General features: G+C 31.2%; 3 protein-coding genes across 3 annotated transcripts; all 3 read left to right on the top strand.

Moving 5' to 3' along the window:
• The first annotated feature begins 766 nt into the window (after positions 1–766).
• LOC129295167 (pre-mRNA polyadenylation factor FIP1-like) lies at positions 767–1,471 on the top strand. Its single transcript, XM_054933642.1, has one exon. The coding sequence runs from the start codon at positions 831–833 to the stop codon at positions 1,224–1,226; it is 396 nt and encodes a 131-aa protein (XP_054789617.1). The 5' UTR covers positions 767–830; the 3' UTR covers positions 1,227–1,471.
• A 3,893-nt stretch (positions 1,472–5,364) lies between these two features.
• On the top strand, positions 5,365–6,059 carry LOC129295168 (protein PELPK1-like). The gene has a single exon (XM_054933643.1). The coding sequence runs from the start codon at positions 5,423–5,425 to the stop codon at positions 5,816–5,818; it is 396 nt and encodes a 131-aa protein (XP_054789618.1). The 5' UTR covers positions 5,365–5,422; the 3' UTR covers positions 5,819–6,059.
• A 5,583-nt stretch (positions 6,060–11,642) lies between these two features.
• On the top strand, positions 11,643–12,038 carry LOC129295161 (protein PELPK1-like). The gene has a single exon (XM_054933632.1). It carries the CDS (start codon positions 11,643–11,645, stop codon positions 12,036–12,038), a length of 396 nt encoding a protein of 131 aa, XP_054789607.1.
• The last annotated feature ends 4,086 nt before the right edge of the window (positions 12,039–16,124 follow it).

Below are 16,124 nucleotides of genomic sequence, written 5' to 3'. Positions count from 1 at the left end.
TATATGTTTCATTCAACAAGCACGAAGAGGTAGTTTTATTGAGCTTCGATCAGATAATATATATATATATATATATATATATATATATATTTTTAAAATTTTAATTAAGAGTAAAACATGATTAATCATAACGAGAAAAACTTGAAGACGCAGATTTAATTTGACACATTAAGAAAAATAAAATGAATCTTACGTTCTTTAAATTATAGAGGCATTTTTACCATACATAATATTAACCATTAATTATATAAACATGCTTTCGTAGAATAGGACACAATAACTCAAAATTTCTTAACAATGTATTCTAAAGGTCAAATGAACATACAGCAATATAAAGAATTGCTGAGATTTTCTTTTGTTGCCCAGACATTCGCCATAAAAATTAATCTTCTTAAAAGTTACTATGAACCAATTTAGTTAAGCCAACTCAGCGGATTTTATAACTCAAAGTCAATTATTGTCGTTGTTGATATTATTATCATTATCATCATAAGAAGTTTTTATTTCCCCTTTTCGTATAAAATAAAATACTCTATGTATATATATATATATAGTTGGCCATCTTTGAAAGTTCAGAGTTAAATAAGAACCAACAACCTAATCAATCCAACCACAAGAGAACACGTACCATACAGGAAAATTGGTGAACTAACAAATTAAAAGATCTCAAAAGCGTCTTTATGGTTCTCCTAACCCCAAAATCTCTATCTGCCTCTGTCTATATAAGACCATAATCCTTAGGATTTTCTCATCAAAGCTCAAACTGAAGCATTAAATTATATATTCGCATCTTCCATATCTTCTGCACCCTTGAACTTCGTAATTCAGCCATGGCTTCTTCTGGGAACAACATCCTCCTAACTTTCCTTCTGGTTCTCACAGTGTCAAGCATGATGATGAGTTCAGCTGTGGTAGCAGCTCGTCATCTTCTCCAAACGACACAGCCTTCGATACCAAACATGCCTGGGATTCCAAGTAACCTGCCTAAGCCAACAGGATTACCACCTTTGCCTTCAATCCCAATAACAATGCCTCAGCCAAACAATGTTCCTCCTTTGCCCACAAACATTCCGAATCTTCCTTCCATGCCTACCATTCCGACAGTGCCGCAGGTTTCTCTTCCTCCATTGCCATCCTTAAACTCCTTCCCAAACATTCCCTCAATTCCCACCATCCCTGGCACTATGCCCTCCATCCCATTCCTCTCTCCTCCTCCTTCTAATTAATCTCAGAAAACAGTAACTTGTTGTCCATCCACTGCTAGTTTCTTGATGGGGTCCTTAGCACTCATGTAATTCATTTGTATTGGCTTAAATTGTTTTCTTGTATTTCCGCTTGGAGGATATAGTTTTATGTCACTATATATATGTCATTTGTTTTTATTGTTTTTTTCGGTTTTGTGTGAAGCTTATGTTATGGGAATCATATGTAGATTATTGGTTATTATACAATAATAATGCAGTTGCTATGATATCCTCTCCGATCTCTCTTGAGACTTCTTTAACCATTATCAGCACTATATATGATTGGCAAATGTGTACATTTATGATCCTCAAATATGTTTTATTTTAGTCTTTTAATTTTATTAATTTTCACATTAGTCTTTTAAATTCTAAAATGTGGTAAAAAAACTTTCTGGTACTTATATAATACCCTTAAATAAGTTTATGGAAAATGAAAATTTGCATCGTGAAATTTATCTTATAAAAATTGCTATGCATAAATTAATCTAAATACTATAATTAAAGTATTTTTAATGCTTGACATACATAATTACATTAAAATTATTTTAGTTTATGATTTATAATTACCGATCATAAAATACATTATTTTAAAAATATTTCAATAAAATATTTAGAATTGCAACCTTAAAATGAATAATTTTTATTTATTTAAGAAATATAGAAAAATTCAAACCATAAACATATATAAAGTATAATAACTAAAAATTAAATTAAAATTAAAATTTCTTTTCCAATGTATAAAAAAATTATAATTAAATTTTTTTAATGTTTTAAAATAAATATGTAAACATTAAATACAACCTGTCTGTCAATTAAGGGATCATAGACATACATACAAACATATATATATATATATATATATATATATTGGCCGAAAAGGCATCATAGATATATACTTTCACGTAAAATATGTAATATATCATGGTTAATATTTGAACCTTATATACAAAAATATTCCTAAAACATCACAAATATTCACAAATGATCCTAAATGTTATTATGGATTATTTTTATTCTTCAACGTTATAAATTTAATCTTGTGTCTTATATTTTTATTATAAAATATTTAATAAAGGGTCCCACCATTTTTAAAATATTTTTTATAATATAAAAAAAAATTTTCTCTCCTCCCATCTCTCTCATTCTCTCTTTCCTCCCCTCTCTCTTCCGCGTCTCCTCCCTATTGTCTTTCCTCACTCCCTCTCCCCGTCCCCACTCTCTCTCCTCCATCATGTTCGTCGTCCATGAATGCATGTGCATGCAAAAGCTTTGTTATTTACTTACTCTCTCTATATATAATATCTTTCATATTTATGCATACCAAAATATTATGTGAAAGTATAACAGAGCAAGCTCGAGGGATGAAGGCATTGGAGCATGCTCTGTTTCACAATCATAAAAACAGAGCAAGCTCCCCTAACTCAATCTCCATCCATCCATCTCACCTGTATTTTCAATCTTCTTCCGTCACCAGCAACAACCTCGTTAGCATCTCTTTCTCCTCTCTCCCTTTCGTTGCAACTGAATCTGTTTGAAACTAGTTCTGTTGCAGAAGGCTATGAAGATCGACAGAGTGAGAGTAAGAGAGAGAAAGAGAGAGAGAGATGGATCTCCAACATAATCCCCTACACTGGGCGATGAGTGTGTGAGGAGAGAGGACGATGAATTTGTTGTAGCTTATCCCCATATTTACAGGTTTTCGTTCTTTCAAGGCTATCAAAGTAGAGGTTAACGGTAACGTGGGTGTGAACATGACCAACTTTCGTCAACGTCAAAACTCTACCACATGAAGCAATCAACATAAGTGGAGTTTAACGAGCTAGTGGCGGCGAGTGAAGTGTTAAAGCAAGTGGAGCATCCATGGCAGACCCTGTTGCAGAGGATCAATGTGATCATGTTCTACGTGGGTTTAGTCACTAAGGAACATGGGATCGACTTTGATGGCCACCATGGCGGTGCTCCTATGTGCACGGGACTACTAGCAGTGATAAGCATCATGCACATTTCTCATGGTGAGTTCAACGACTCTACGGAGCTCACGGTCAGTTCATGAGTGCTTCACTTCTCTCGCAGAATCGAACTCATAACTTGCAACAAAGTAAAGCCAACATACCCTCACCAGCAAGCCGTGAGTTGAAGGAGATGAAGGAGAAAGAATGAGACGGAGAGATGGAGCTCTCACCAGTTGGCATGAGATGAAGGAGAGAGCGTGAGATTGAGAGATGTAGGCACAAAGAGAGATGAATGGAGGGGGAAAGAGAGAGATTTTTATGTTATAAAAAATATAAAAAAATTGTGGGATCCATTATATATTATTTTATAATAAAAAATATTAAAATTTTTAAACATGAGACCTACGTAACAGAAAAAGTATGCAGTTTAACGTCAGGGAGATGGTTAGCAAATTTTTTAAAATTAAAAAATAAAATTAATTTTAAATTAAATTTAAAATCATTTGTAAATTTTTATATGTGCCTTGGTACATTTTTTGACCCCTAGCTCTAAAAAAAAAAGAAAAAGCCATTAGAATAATTACTCTTTGAATGCTTAGAATAATTACTTTTAACTATTCCTGACGATACCTAAATGATATGATTTGACCCAATATCAAAAGTTTGACACTGAACGTGGCTTACCCGTTGGTGCCTTTCACGCGCGCGCGCGCGCGTTTGCCAATCCTCTAAGAATGACCAGGTGCTTAATGTGTGTTGACGAATAAAAATGCTGATGAAATTTCGTAATTTTTTCTGCCACAATGAAATTTCGTAATTTGATCTTGCTTAATAAAGAATTTAAGCACAAATCATGTCAGCTTAAAATACGGGAAATGACGTTAGAGGACAAAAAAGTTTCGTTAAACTTAAATAAGGACTAAACTATTTAGAATTTTAACGTAAAGACCAAAATATCCTTTAATGAATTATTATTTAAAAGTTTGTTACTGTCATTTCATGATGTGAAACCTTTATAACAAAAATCTGCAAGTCAGTGACATTTGCTAATTTGTGAAAAAGAAAAAAAAAAGTGTCAGAATATCCATTTACTTGAAAAATTGTTTTCCTTCACAAATTAATAAATTTTATTTGCAAATTTGTATTTTGAGAGCTGCAAATAAAATTATGAGAATAGCAAATCAGTGAAAAAGATATGTTATTTGGATGGTCTAGATCACGTCTTATCCAAAATGTTAAGAAATTACAATGTTGATAGTCAACTTAATTAAAGACACAATATGAGACCCATTCATATATATTTTAAAAATAGAGTCAATACATTTCTTGGTAAATAATAGATTCAATACTTCATATATTTTTAATATCATCAATATATTAAATGGTAAAAGTAAAAATTGACCTATAAATATCTAGTAATGATTGGGATCATAAGCTCATTTTTAGTGTAATATTTTGCTTTAATTTTTAAAAATGATATTTACTAAAAAGAGGTATTTTGACAAAAAATAATTAAAACAAGATGCACCCTTTCTACTGAGATATTGATGATCCAAATAATATTATTTTGTACTATTCATCTAAAATAGACAAAATATTAAAGTCTACCCTTAAAAAAAATGCAGACCGATTAATTCTTAAGATGAATAAAATATTAATTTCTATTTTTAAGATTGAAAATATTCCTCTCATTCCCATTGTTGTCGAGAACTACTAGAGCAAATTTATATAAACTAAGGACCAATCGTTGTCAAAATTAAATGAAAAATAAATCTGAATCAACTGTTATTAATTTAAAATAAATTTTATTAAAACCTGAATGGATATTTATTAATAAAAAACTAACTTGAATTGATAAATATCCATTTAAGTTTTAATAATAAATAATTCTTAATTAATATAAATTTTTTTCAACCATTCTTGATTGCTATTTGCCCCTTAAAATATTAGAGTTGGACATCCTACTTTTGAATGTTGAGACTTGAGAGCTCTGATATGGTCACCAACCATAACAGTCCAACCAACAAGAATACAGACACGGAACTGGCGAACTACCAGAAGATCTCAAAGGCTCTTTATATGTACTCCCAACCACGCATGCCCTACCTACCTTCATATCTATATAAACACCAAGCAAACCCATCGATTCTCATCACAACTCAAACCAAACCATTAATTCTCTCATATACCTTTCTTCTTCTTCTTGGGCAGTTCATAATTCAAGCCATGGCTTCTTCTTCTGAGAAATCCATCACCACGGTGCTTTTCCTTCTGGTTCTCATAGTGCCAAGCATACTGATAAGTTCGAGTGTGGCAGAAGCTCGTCAACTACTGCAAACAACACAGCCTTCGATACCAAACATGCCTGGAATTCCAAGTAACTTGCCTAAGCCAACAGGATTGCCACCTTTGCCTTCAATCCCAACAAATAACATTCCTCCTTTGCCAACAAATATCCCAAATCTGCCGAAGCCCATTTCTCTTCCTCCTCTTCCTTTTACGCCCACCATTCCTAAAGTGCCACAAGCCTCACTTCCTCCGTTGCCTAACATTCCTCCTATTCCCACTATTCCAACTACTATGCCCACCTTTCCATTCCTCTCCCCTCCTCCTTCTAATTAATCTTAGAAAACAGTCACTTGTTCTCTATCCACCGTTAGTTTCTTGGTGGGGTCCTTAGTACTCATGCAATACATTTGTATTGGCTTAAATGTTTTCTTGTATTTCTGCTCGGGAGGATATAGTTTTGTGTCACTATATGTCATTTATTTTTATTGTTTCTTTTGGTTGTGTGTGAAATTTATGTTATGGGAATCATGTGTAGATTATTGATTATTATACAATAATGATGCAGTTGCTATGATGTCCTCTCCGATCTCTCTCATGAGACTTATTTAACCATTATCAGCACTATATGTGATTGGCTAATGTGTACATTTATGATCCTCGAATAAGTTTTATTTTAGTCTTTTAATTTTATTAAATTTCACATTAGTCTTTTAAATTTTAAAATGTGGTAAAAAACTTTTCTGGTACTTATATAATACCCTTAAATAAGTTAATGGAAGATGATAATTTGCATGGTGAAAATTTATCGTATAAAAATTACTGTGCATAAATTAATCTGAATATTATAATTAAAGTATTTTTTAATGCTTGCTGGCATAAATAATTAATTCCCTAAAATAATTGCATTAAAGTTATTTTAACTTATGACTTATAATTACCGACAATAAAATACATTATTTTAAAAATACTTCAATAAAATATTTAGAATTGAAAACTTAAAATAAATAATTTTTATTTATTTAAGAAATATAGACAAATTCAAACCATAAACATATATAAATGACAATAATTAAATTTTAAATTATAATTAAAAAATTTTAATGTTTCAAAATAAATATGTACAACATTAAATACAATCTGTCTGTCAATTAAGGGATCATAGATATATACTTTCGCCTATAATGTAAAATATGTGGAATAGCAAGGTTAACATTGGAACCTTGTATACCGAAAAAGCCATTAGAATAATTACTTTTAATTATTCCTGACGATACTTAAACGATCTGATTCGATCCAATATCAAAAGTTTGACATTGAACATAGCTTACCCCGGCCCGTTGGTGCCTTTTATATCATATATATATGTATACATATCTATATGTATGTATGTTTGCCAATTCTCTAAGAATGATCAAGTTCTTAATGTGTGTGTCGACGAATAAAAATGTGGATGAAATTTCGTAATTTTTTCTGCCAGAAGAAAATTTCATAATTTGATCTTGCTTAATAAAGCATTTAAGCACGAGCCATGTCAGCTTAAAATACGGGGAAATGAGTTAAAGGACAAAAAAAAATTGAGTCAAACGTAAATAAGGACTAAAATATTTAGAATTTTAAAATAAAGACCAAATATCCTTTATGTTACATTTGGATGCATATAAATTTAAATTTGAGCCAAATTCACTATTTGGGTAATTAAAATGTGTGGATTTAGATTTGTCTCAAATCCAAATTCAAATTCTACCTCAATCTTTTTGTAATTTAAATATTTTTTAAGCTCTTATTATTTCAAATTTCCATGATCAAATTTCCATGAAAGCCTTTCTCCTCCTTCACATTTGTTCATTGATTTTTCTGCTTTCTTAACTTCGATATCGCCAACTGAGATTGAACAACCAATGATGATCAGAATCGGATCGCTGGCCTCGTCCAAGACTGAACTACTAGCATAAACGGAGACTGCACAACTGCCTATGAATGAGATTGGATATCTAGTGCCACTGGGACTACATGACTACCTTCAATGGAGATCAGACCTCTAACGCCAACCAGAACCAAACGATTGGTGCTAACTAGGATTGCACAACTACCTTCGATTGAGATTGGATCACTGGTGTCAACTGAGACTTAACAACTAATGTTGACCAAGACCGAACCACCGATGTTGACTGAGACTAGATAGCTAGTGTTGACCAGGACTGTACTGGTGACTTCAATAGGGACCGCATTACCAACTTTGACTAAGACCAAGATCGAGACCAAACTTCAACCAAGATCAATTTGCCAATGTCAATTGGGTTTAGCAATTTTAAATTTTAATTCACTTTCAATCACCCTCCTCTGACACCCGATGTTAATCCATTGTTGTCATCATCATTTAATGTTGATCCACTTTTGTCATCCAATGTTGGTCCACTGCCATCGCTTGGTGCTAGACCAATGTATCCAACGGGTGCTAGTCTATCATCCTATGCCAAATGTTGCTATTAATAAGGAATAGTCTGGTGTGGTCATGAAGGTCCAATCTGTAGCCCTTAGACTACTATCATCATCTCATGCTAATTTGTAGGTGTTGTTCAGGATTAAACCACCAATACCGCTCAAGACTGATTTGTTGATGCCAATCAAGACTAGACCATTAACGTTATCCAAGTTTGGATTGTCAAAATCAACGAAGAACTAGCTGCCACCCTTGTTCAAGAGTAAACCACCAACATAGTCTAAGTTGCCTTTAAATTCAAACATAGAATTTTATTCAAGATCCAAACAAAAAATTTTAATATTATAATTTAAAAATTTTTATATCATCCAAACATAGAATTTAGAATCTATGAATTTTAAATGTGAGATTTCAATTATAAGATTTTAAATTTAAATTTACAATTTACAATCCAAATTCACCCATCCAAATGCAACTTAGTGAACTATGCTTTAATCATTTCATGATTTGAAACCTTCAAAACAAAAAATCTGCAAGTCAGTGAGATTTGCTAATTTGTAAAGAAAAAATTTGTCAAAATATCCATTACTTGAAAATTGTTTTCCTTCACAAATTAATGAATTTTACTTATTGCAAATACGTGTTTTAAGGATTGCAGATAAGGTTATGAGAATAGCAAATCAATAAAAAAACATAGTATATTATTTGGATGGCCGAGACCACATCCTATCTAAAAAGTTAAGAAATTACAATGTTGATATTCAACTTAATTAATGGCACAATCTGAGAGTCATTCATATATATTTTAAAAATAGAGTCAATACATTTGTTTGGTAAATAATAGATTCAATACTTTTTATATTGTTTAATGTCATTAATATATAAAAAAATAAAAGAGCGAATTGACCTATAAATGTCGAGAAATGTCTGGAATCATAAACTCATTTTTAGTATAATATTTTTCCTTTAATTTTTTAAAATGGTGTTTTGACCCCTACCATTAACAAAAAATAACTTTGATTTTTAATTAATAAAAAAATAGAAAAAGATCTCAAAAATTACAGAAAATAACCCAAAAAATTAAAGTAAAGGATCCAAAAATTACAAACAATGACCCAAAAGATTACAGAAAATGGCTAAAAAATTTATTGGCCATCTTTTGTAATTTTTTATATCATTTTACTTTATTTTTTTAGTTAACTAATAGTTAAAATTAACCTTTTTTAATGGTAGAAACTAAATTGCATTATTTTGAAAAGTTGAAGAAGAACATTTCATCAAAAAAAAAAAAAAGGTTTAGGATCCCAAACTCTTGGATCTATAGTTTATATTCCAATTTGCTCTTTTATCCTATTAAATTCTCATTTAAATTTTTTTTAAAAAAATCATTCAAATCCAATTGCAGTAAAGGTTTAAATAAACCACCCTGAACTATAATGTTAATGTCACTTGATCCCATTCTAATCTAAGTCTTAATGAGATATGCACATTCTAATTTTTGTCTTTGGAATATATTTTAATTAATTTTTTGTTTATTAAAACGAGATTTTTTGACAGAAAATAATTAAACCAAGGTATAAAATATTAAAATATCTAAGTTTAATTTTTTGCAACCTTTATAATGAGATATTGATGACCTAAATAATATTATTTTTGCACTTTTCATTTAAAATAAAAAATATTAAAGTCTACCCTTAAAAAAATGCAGACAAAATAATTCTTAAGACACTATAAAAAAATTAACTTTTGGCAGCGACTTTTCCAAAAGTCGCCGCTAAAGGTTTTTAACGGCAACTTTTTGCTGCTAAAAATCGTCGCTATAACAACCGTCCATATTTTTCTAAAAAATTAATAAACTAAATGATTAAATTTTTATCCTCTCTCAAAATAGCTAAATATTTCCCCCTCTTTTAATAAAATATATTTTATAGATAATTTTTCAATATCTTAAAAAATTATTTTAATAAAAAATTAATTTTAACCACATAAATTTTATTAATAGTCATTTTGAATAATTTTAAAAATGAATACTAATAACTTTTGCAATATATGATAATTACAAGAATCTCTGTGTGATCAATCTAATTAACATCTAATCATCTTTAATCTTATAGAAAGTGGATTTAAGTAGTTATTCATATTATTCTTAGTAATAATTAGTTATAAAATGTTATTATAGCAAAGAAAACCTAAATATACTAAGAGGAATTACATGAAATCTTTGTCCAAAAGTCATTAGAGCTCAGTAGAAGAAGTAAATACCATATATATATCAAGCTAAGCATAAAGTACACAATATATTAAGTAGTTTATAATATCATTAGCATTTTACGATGTTTGTACAACTTTAACTTCCTAATGCCATTTATGTATTTGATTATAAGTAATAATTTATGTATAACTTAACCTAATTATAATTGAAGTAATAACCCATTAAAATTAAATTTATCATATTAAAATACTAGTTTAATAACATAAATTTTTAAAAAAATATGAGCTATATATGTCTAAAAAATGATTATGAATAATATAAAATTAAAAAAATTTAATAATTAAACTTAGCACACTTTAACTATTATTTTTTTATTTCACGTTTCTATATATAATTTATTTCTAATTTTATACATAAAATAAGAAATTTAATTTCATAAATATTTTGAATAATTTTATTTAATTATTTTTTAATTTTTAAATTATTTTTTATAAAAATATTTTTGGTGGCGACAATTTGTAGGCGCCAAAAGTAAATTATATTAATTATTTTTTATAAAAATGTTTTTGGTGGCAACATTTAAAAGTAAATTATATTAATTATTTTTAATTTTTAATTTATTTTTTATAAAAATACTTTTGGTGGCAACAATTTATCGCTGTCAAAAGTAAATTATGTTAATTATTTTTTAATTTTTAAATTATTTTCTATAAAAATGCTTTTGATAGCGACAAATGTCACTGCCAAAAGTAAATTATATTACTTATTTTTAATTTTTAATTTATTTTTTATAAAAATACTTTTGATGGCGACAAAATGTCGTCGCCCAAAAGTAAATTATATTACTTATCTTTAATTTTTAATTTATTTTTTATAAAAATACTTTTGGTGGTGACAAAATGTCACCGTCAAAAGTGAACTTTTAGTGGCGACAAATCACAGTTGCCACTAAAAGTGACTTTTGACGCTAAGTTTGATTTGTCGCCACTAAAAATATAATTTTGGTGGCAACTTTTACTAGCGATATATTGTCACCACCAAAAGTCCACTTTTGGCGACGACTTTTTTAGTCGCCGTTAAAAGTTGTCGCCAAAAGTCATATTTTTTGCAGTGAAATAAATAAAATATTAATTTCTAATTTTAAATATAATATATTCCAGTTTTTAAGATTTTAAAAATTGCTCTTATTCCCTTTTCCCTCTTAATATACTTTTAAAATATAAGGGTTGCGCATCCTGCTTTTGAATGTTGTGACTTGAGAGTTCTGATATGGTCAACAACCATAATTGTCCAACCAAAAAGACTACAGACGCAGAACTGGTGAACTACCAGAAAATCTCGAAGGCTCTTCATATGTTGTTCTCCAAACCACACATGCCCTACCTACCTCTATATCTATATAAACACCAATAGCAACCGCATCGATTCTCATCACAGCTCAAACCAAAACATTAATTCTCTCATATACCTTTCTTCTTCTTCTTGTGCAGTTCATGATTCAAGCCATGGCTTTTTCTTCTGAGAAATCCATCACCACGGTGCTATTCCTTCTGGTTCTCACAGTGTCAAGCACGATGATAAGTTCGAGTGTGGTAGAAGCTCGTCAACTACTGCAAACAACACAGCCTTCGATACCAAACATGCCTGGAATTCCAAGTAACTTGCCTAAGCCAACAGGATTGCCACCTTTGCCTTCAATCCCAACAAATAACATTCCTCCTCTGCCAACAAATATCCCAAATCTGCCGAAACCCAATTCTCTTCCTCCTCTTCCTTCCATGCCCACCATTCCTAAAGTGCCACAAGCCACACTTCCTCCATTGCCTAACATTCCTTCTGTTCCCACTATCCCAATTACTATGCCCTCCATCCCATTCTTCTCTCCTCCTCCTTCTAACTAATCTCAGAAAGAGGTTGCTTTATTTATGTGTTCATTCCATGCTGGTTGCTCGATATGGTCCTTACTACTCTGAAGCATGCCAGCATATATATATATATATATATATAGAATACAAATACAATGTTGGATTCCATTGTTGCATCCTTGGACTTCTCTATGTTAGGAGATTTTTATGTCGCTTCATGTCATTTGGTTTTCCCCCCTTTTTGGTTCGGTGTTAATTAAAAGGCATTGTATTTCTTTTAATATTAGTATGAGTTTATTGTTATTGATTGGTAATATATGATACTTTAATTTCTTAAACTCTGAATGGTTGTTGCAAAGGAATAGAACGGGATGTAATAGATGGATGAAGAATAAAATGAGTTCAAATTATAATGATCGTATGTAGATTTTGTGAGAGGAAAGCAATGGAGTGATACAGATTGTTAAAATGAGGATTGACATGTATAAAGGTCATCAACCTAAATTCTCAATTTTTAAGGCATGATGATTTTCTATGAGAGGAAGGCTATTCTCATGATTATGGTCAAATAAACATGATTACATTCAATAATAAAATCGTATCAATATGCTTATATTGAAATAATGATTATTATAAGAGAGGCTATCCGAATAATTGTAAAGAATTGAGGCAAACACAACATTATTACTAGTGTGTTTGGATTGATAAGAAATTTGGATTTAGATTTGGATTTAGTCCAAATCTTTTATTTGAATACACAAAAATTTATGAATTTGGATTTAAAAATTTGAATCAAATCCAAATTCATTTCTTATTACAATTCCTTCATAATTTCAAATTCCATTCAAGTCACTGTAAACATCTCATTTTTTTCATATTTTCATTATTAATATCTCTATGATTCTCATATCTTTTCTCATCTTTTATTTTTACTCTTTGTCAATTAAAAAATAAAGATAAATTTATTATTTTTATTTTTTATTTTCATTTAAAATCTCAACTTATTTATCTTCTTTATTTGAAATTTTGAAACTACCCATACAAATGATTTCAAATATATGAATTTTAAATGAGATTTGAAATGTCAAAATTTAAAAAGGGGGTCCGAAAATTTAAAAAAAGTTAACACGCCCTCTTTTAATTATTATGCAATACCTTAGCTGACCAAAGATTATCAAACATGTTATATGAAGACTGGCTGCTCTCTCCATTGCAAAGGAGTCTATCGCTCTATCAAATATGCATGTAATCCGGCGCATTGAATGCATCAGCCGCCATAATTAAGTGATTGAATAATAAAATATATATTGTGACCTTTACGAGTTTTGGCATGGATTGTAGTAAAGCCCTCATCCTAAGGGCTAAATATAACTTTCTAGATCCAACGATAATCTGGCACAGGATCCAGATAAGATAATATGATATGGAAATTGTAAAAGGAGGCAGACAGCGCCCTATATTTATTATTCCTTATATAGAGAGCAAGACAACCCTAAGGCCATATGTACAACAGAAGATAAGAACACAGAACAAATAATAAAAGAATAATGTACACAGATCTAGTATATGATGGGCTCACGACCATAGTAATCATCTACTTATTCACGAACAAAGTGAACATCCAATCCAATATGCTTTGTTCGAGCGTGGAAGATGGGATTTGAAGCCAAGGCAGATGCGCTCAAATTGCCGCACTGAGCAACTGGGATATGAGGAATTTTGAAACAAATTTCTGAGAACAGAAATTGGAACCAGGTGAATTCAATTGCAATTAATCAGCCAACACACGATATATACTCTGACTCTATGCTCGATCTCGCAACAACTCTATGTTTTTTCCCAGACCATGCAATCAATGAATCACCAAGAAAAACACAAGACGACCATCAACACAAACAGCCCAATTAGAATCCGAGAAGCCTTTTAAGGTAAAATGATTACTCGGTTTTATGAATAGCCTTGCTTTGCCAATGCTGGTCTGTTGGTAAATGAAGGAACTAGTTGAGCTTATTTACAACAAACATAATATTTGGTCTAGCGTTTACCAAGTAGTATTGTAGTGCTCCTATTACTCTTCGATAAATAGTAGGATTTTCCACCATTGGTGTTGGTACTGGAGGGCATGTAGCCATTCCACACTTGAGTAAATGATCAAGAATATAATTTTCTTTCTTTAGATGCAGACCTATAGTATCTCAATATGCTTCAATTCGAAGGAAATGGTGAAGATGACCCAAATTCTTGAACCTAGATGATGCAGTGGCGGGGATCAAGCAATGCATCTCCATCATACTCGTGGCTATCAACTAGTGTCTCCACTGATGACAAACAATAGAAAATGTCGGGAAACCAAGCTGATGCTCAGAGTTGTTACGTTGGACTCACACAGCCAGATTCTTGAGTAGCATAGTGTTCTTATCCTACGATAGTTGCTGAGATCTGTTGTCGATTGATACTACTCCTGTGATAGAAATGAAGTTTGTTGAAACGGAAAAATAAAAGAGCAGAAACAGAAGTTACATAATGGAGCATAATAAACTCTTCGTAACCTCCCCTTAATTCCTGTAACCTCCCTTTTATTTTGTATGCTTTAGTTTCACAATCTCAGAACTATAAATAAGGCCATTATTGTCTGTGTAATGCACCTCAGTTTTGAAAGAATAAGAATTACTTGTTTTCATTCAGTTTCTGTGCCATTTGTTCTCGTCCTATATATTAGGTTTCTATTTTTAAAATATTGGATATTGTTTTTGGTACATTCCTATACATGTGATGGTGAGTTGTTGCTATGTCATTTGATCCTTTTGTTTTCGGATTGGTATGAGATTTAGGACAGTGTTTTTCTTATTCTTATACGAATTTCTTATGTATTATTACAGACCATATTTACGTTAACCCAATGAAGAAAAGACGTAGATGTTTAATTATTTGATGGCCTAGCTCATCTTCACCACGTATAAAGATCAAACAATGCCCCAAGTTATTAGTTGAATGGTTTGAAACCATTAAAAACAAGATTTTTTTTAGTGAGATTAACTATATAATTTGTAAAGAAAAACCTTGCCAATATAACAACACTTCTAATAGTTTGCTACCACTCTCATACCCTAATTTGTAACCCTCATAACAAGAATTTTTGCAAAAGAGATTCCTTATTTTGTGAAGGAAAAATGGTCTGTGAAGAAACATGTATAGATCGTTCAAAGTCATGGCTCTTGATTCCAACCGAGTCTTCCATGCTCAATAATAACTTGTAAAAATTTATGTCATTTTAATACATTTTCCTATACTTATCTTCTATTAAACATATATCTAGGCCCATATTGACTGAACCATCAAAGAAGAAGTCCAAGAAGACTAAATGGCCCAAAGTTTAATTTGCAGTCCATGTGTATATTATTTCCTTCTTCGTCTGTATTGTAGTTGATTCTTTCTCATTATAGAATAGGGCTAACGTGGTCCCTGTGCTGTAACTAACTCTGCTATACGTTTTCTCTATATAATTAATTGTTTTGCACAGGCTGCTCACGTTGAGAGAGCACAGCATTTTCTAAATCTGTCTTTTGCAATTTGGTATCAAAACAGACATCATCAATGGCAACCTTTCTAATTCTCTCAACCACCAGCTCACCTACTTTCACTTCCTCTACTATGCCTCTTTTTGCTACTTCTGCCATTCCATCCTTTTCTTCCTCTTCCACCTCCATACCAGAAATCAATACCGTCATTCCTTCTGTTGCTGCTATTCAAACTAAAACAATACCACTCCTCAACAGCCTTAATCAGGCTGGATCAATCAAGTTGGACCAATCCAATTACCTCCTCTAGAGTCGTTTTGTTCTCTTTGTTCTTGAAGGACACAAACTAGAAGGATTTATTACATGAATGAAGATTCCTCCTCTAAAATTTGTAGCTGATGGTAACGATGTTGTTGTGAATCCTGCCTTTGAAGATTGGCAAGCTACAAACCAGCTTATATATGGCTAGCTCCTTGGGTCCATGGGAACTAATATTTCAACTCAAGTTTTACACTGTCGAAGTGCTGCACAAATTTGGAAAGTAGTCACCGATCTAGCATTTTCTAACACTAGAGCTCGTATTACTCTGATGAAGTCTAAATTT

Source organism: Prosopis cineraria, unplaced genomic scaffold (assembly GCF_029017545.1).
Source record: "Prosopis cineraria cultivar Desert tree isolate PC_DT_omini unplaced genomic scaffold, ASM2901754v1 PC63, whole genome shotgun sequence".
In the NCBI taxonomy this organism is placed as follows: domain Eukaryota; kingdom Viridiplantae; phylum Streptophyta; class Magnoliopsida; order Fabales; family Fabaceae; genus Prosopis; species Prosopis cineraria.
Note: the sequence above shows the minus strand (reverse complement) of the source record. Positions and strands in the feature narration are given on the sequence as shown.

Coding starts and splice junctions, on each gene's coding strand:
- LOC129295167 (XM_054933642.1), top strand. CDS start 831: ATGGCTTCTTCTGGGAACAACATCCTCCTAACTTTCCTTCTGGTTCTC.
- LOC129295168 (XM_054933643.1), top strand. CDS start 5,423: ATGGCTTCTTCTTCTGAGAAATCCATCACCACGGTGCTTTTCCTTCTG.
- LOC129295161 (XM_054933632.1), top strand. CDS start 11,643: ATGGCTTTTTCTTCTGAGAAATCCATCACCACGGTGCTATTCCTTCTG.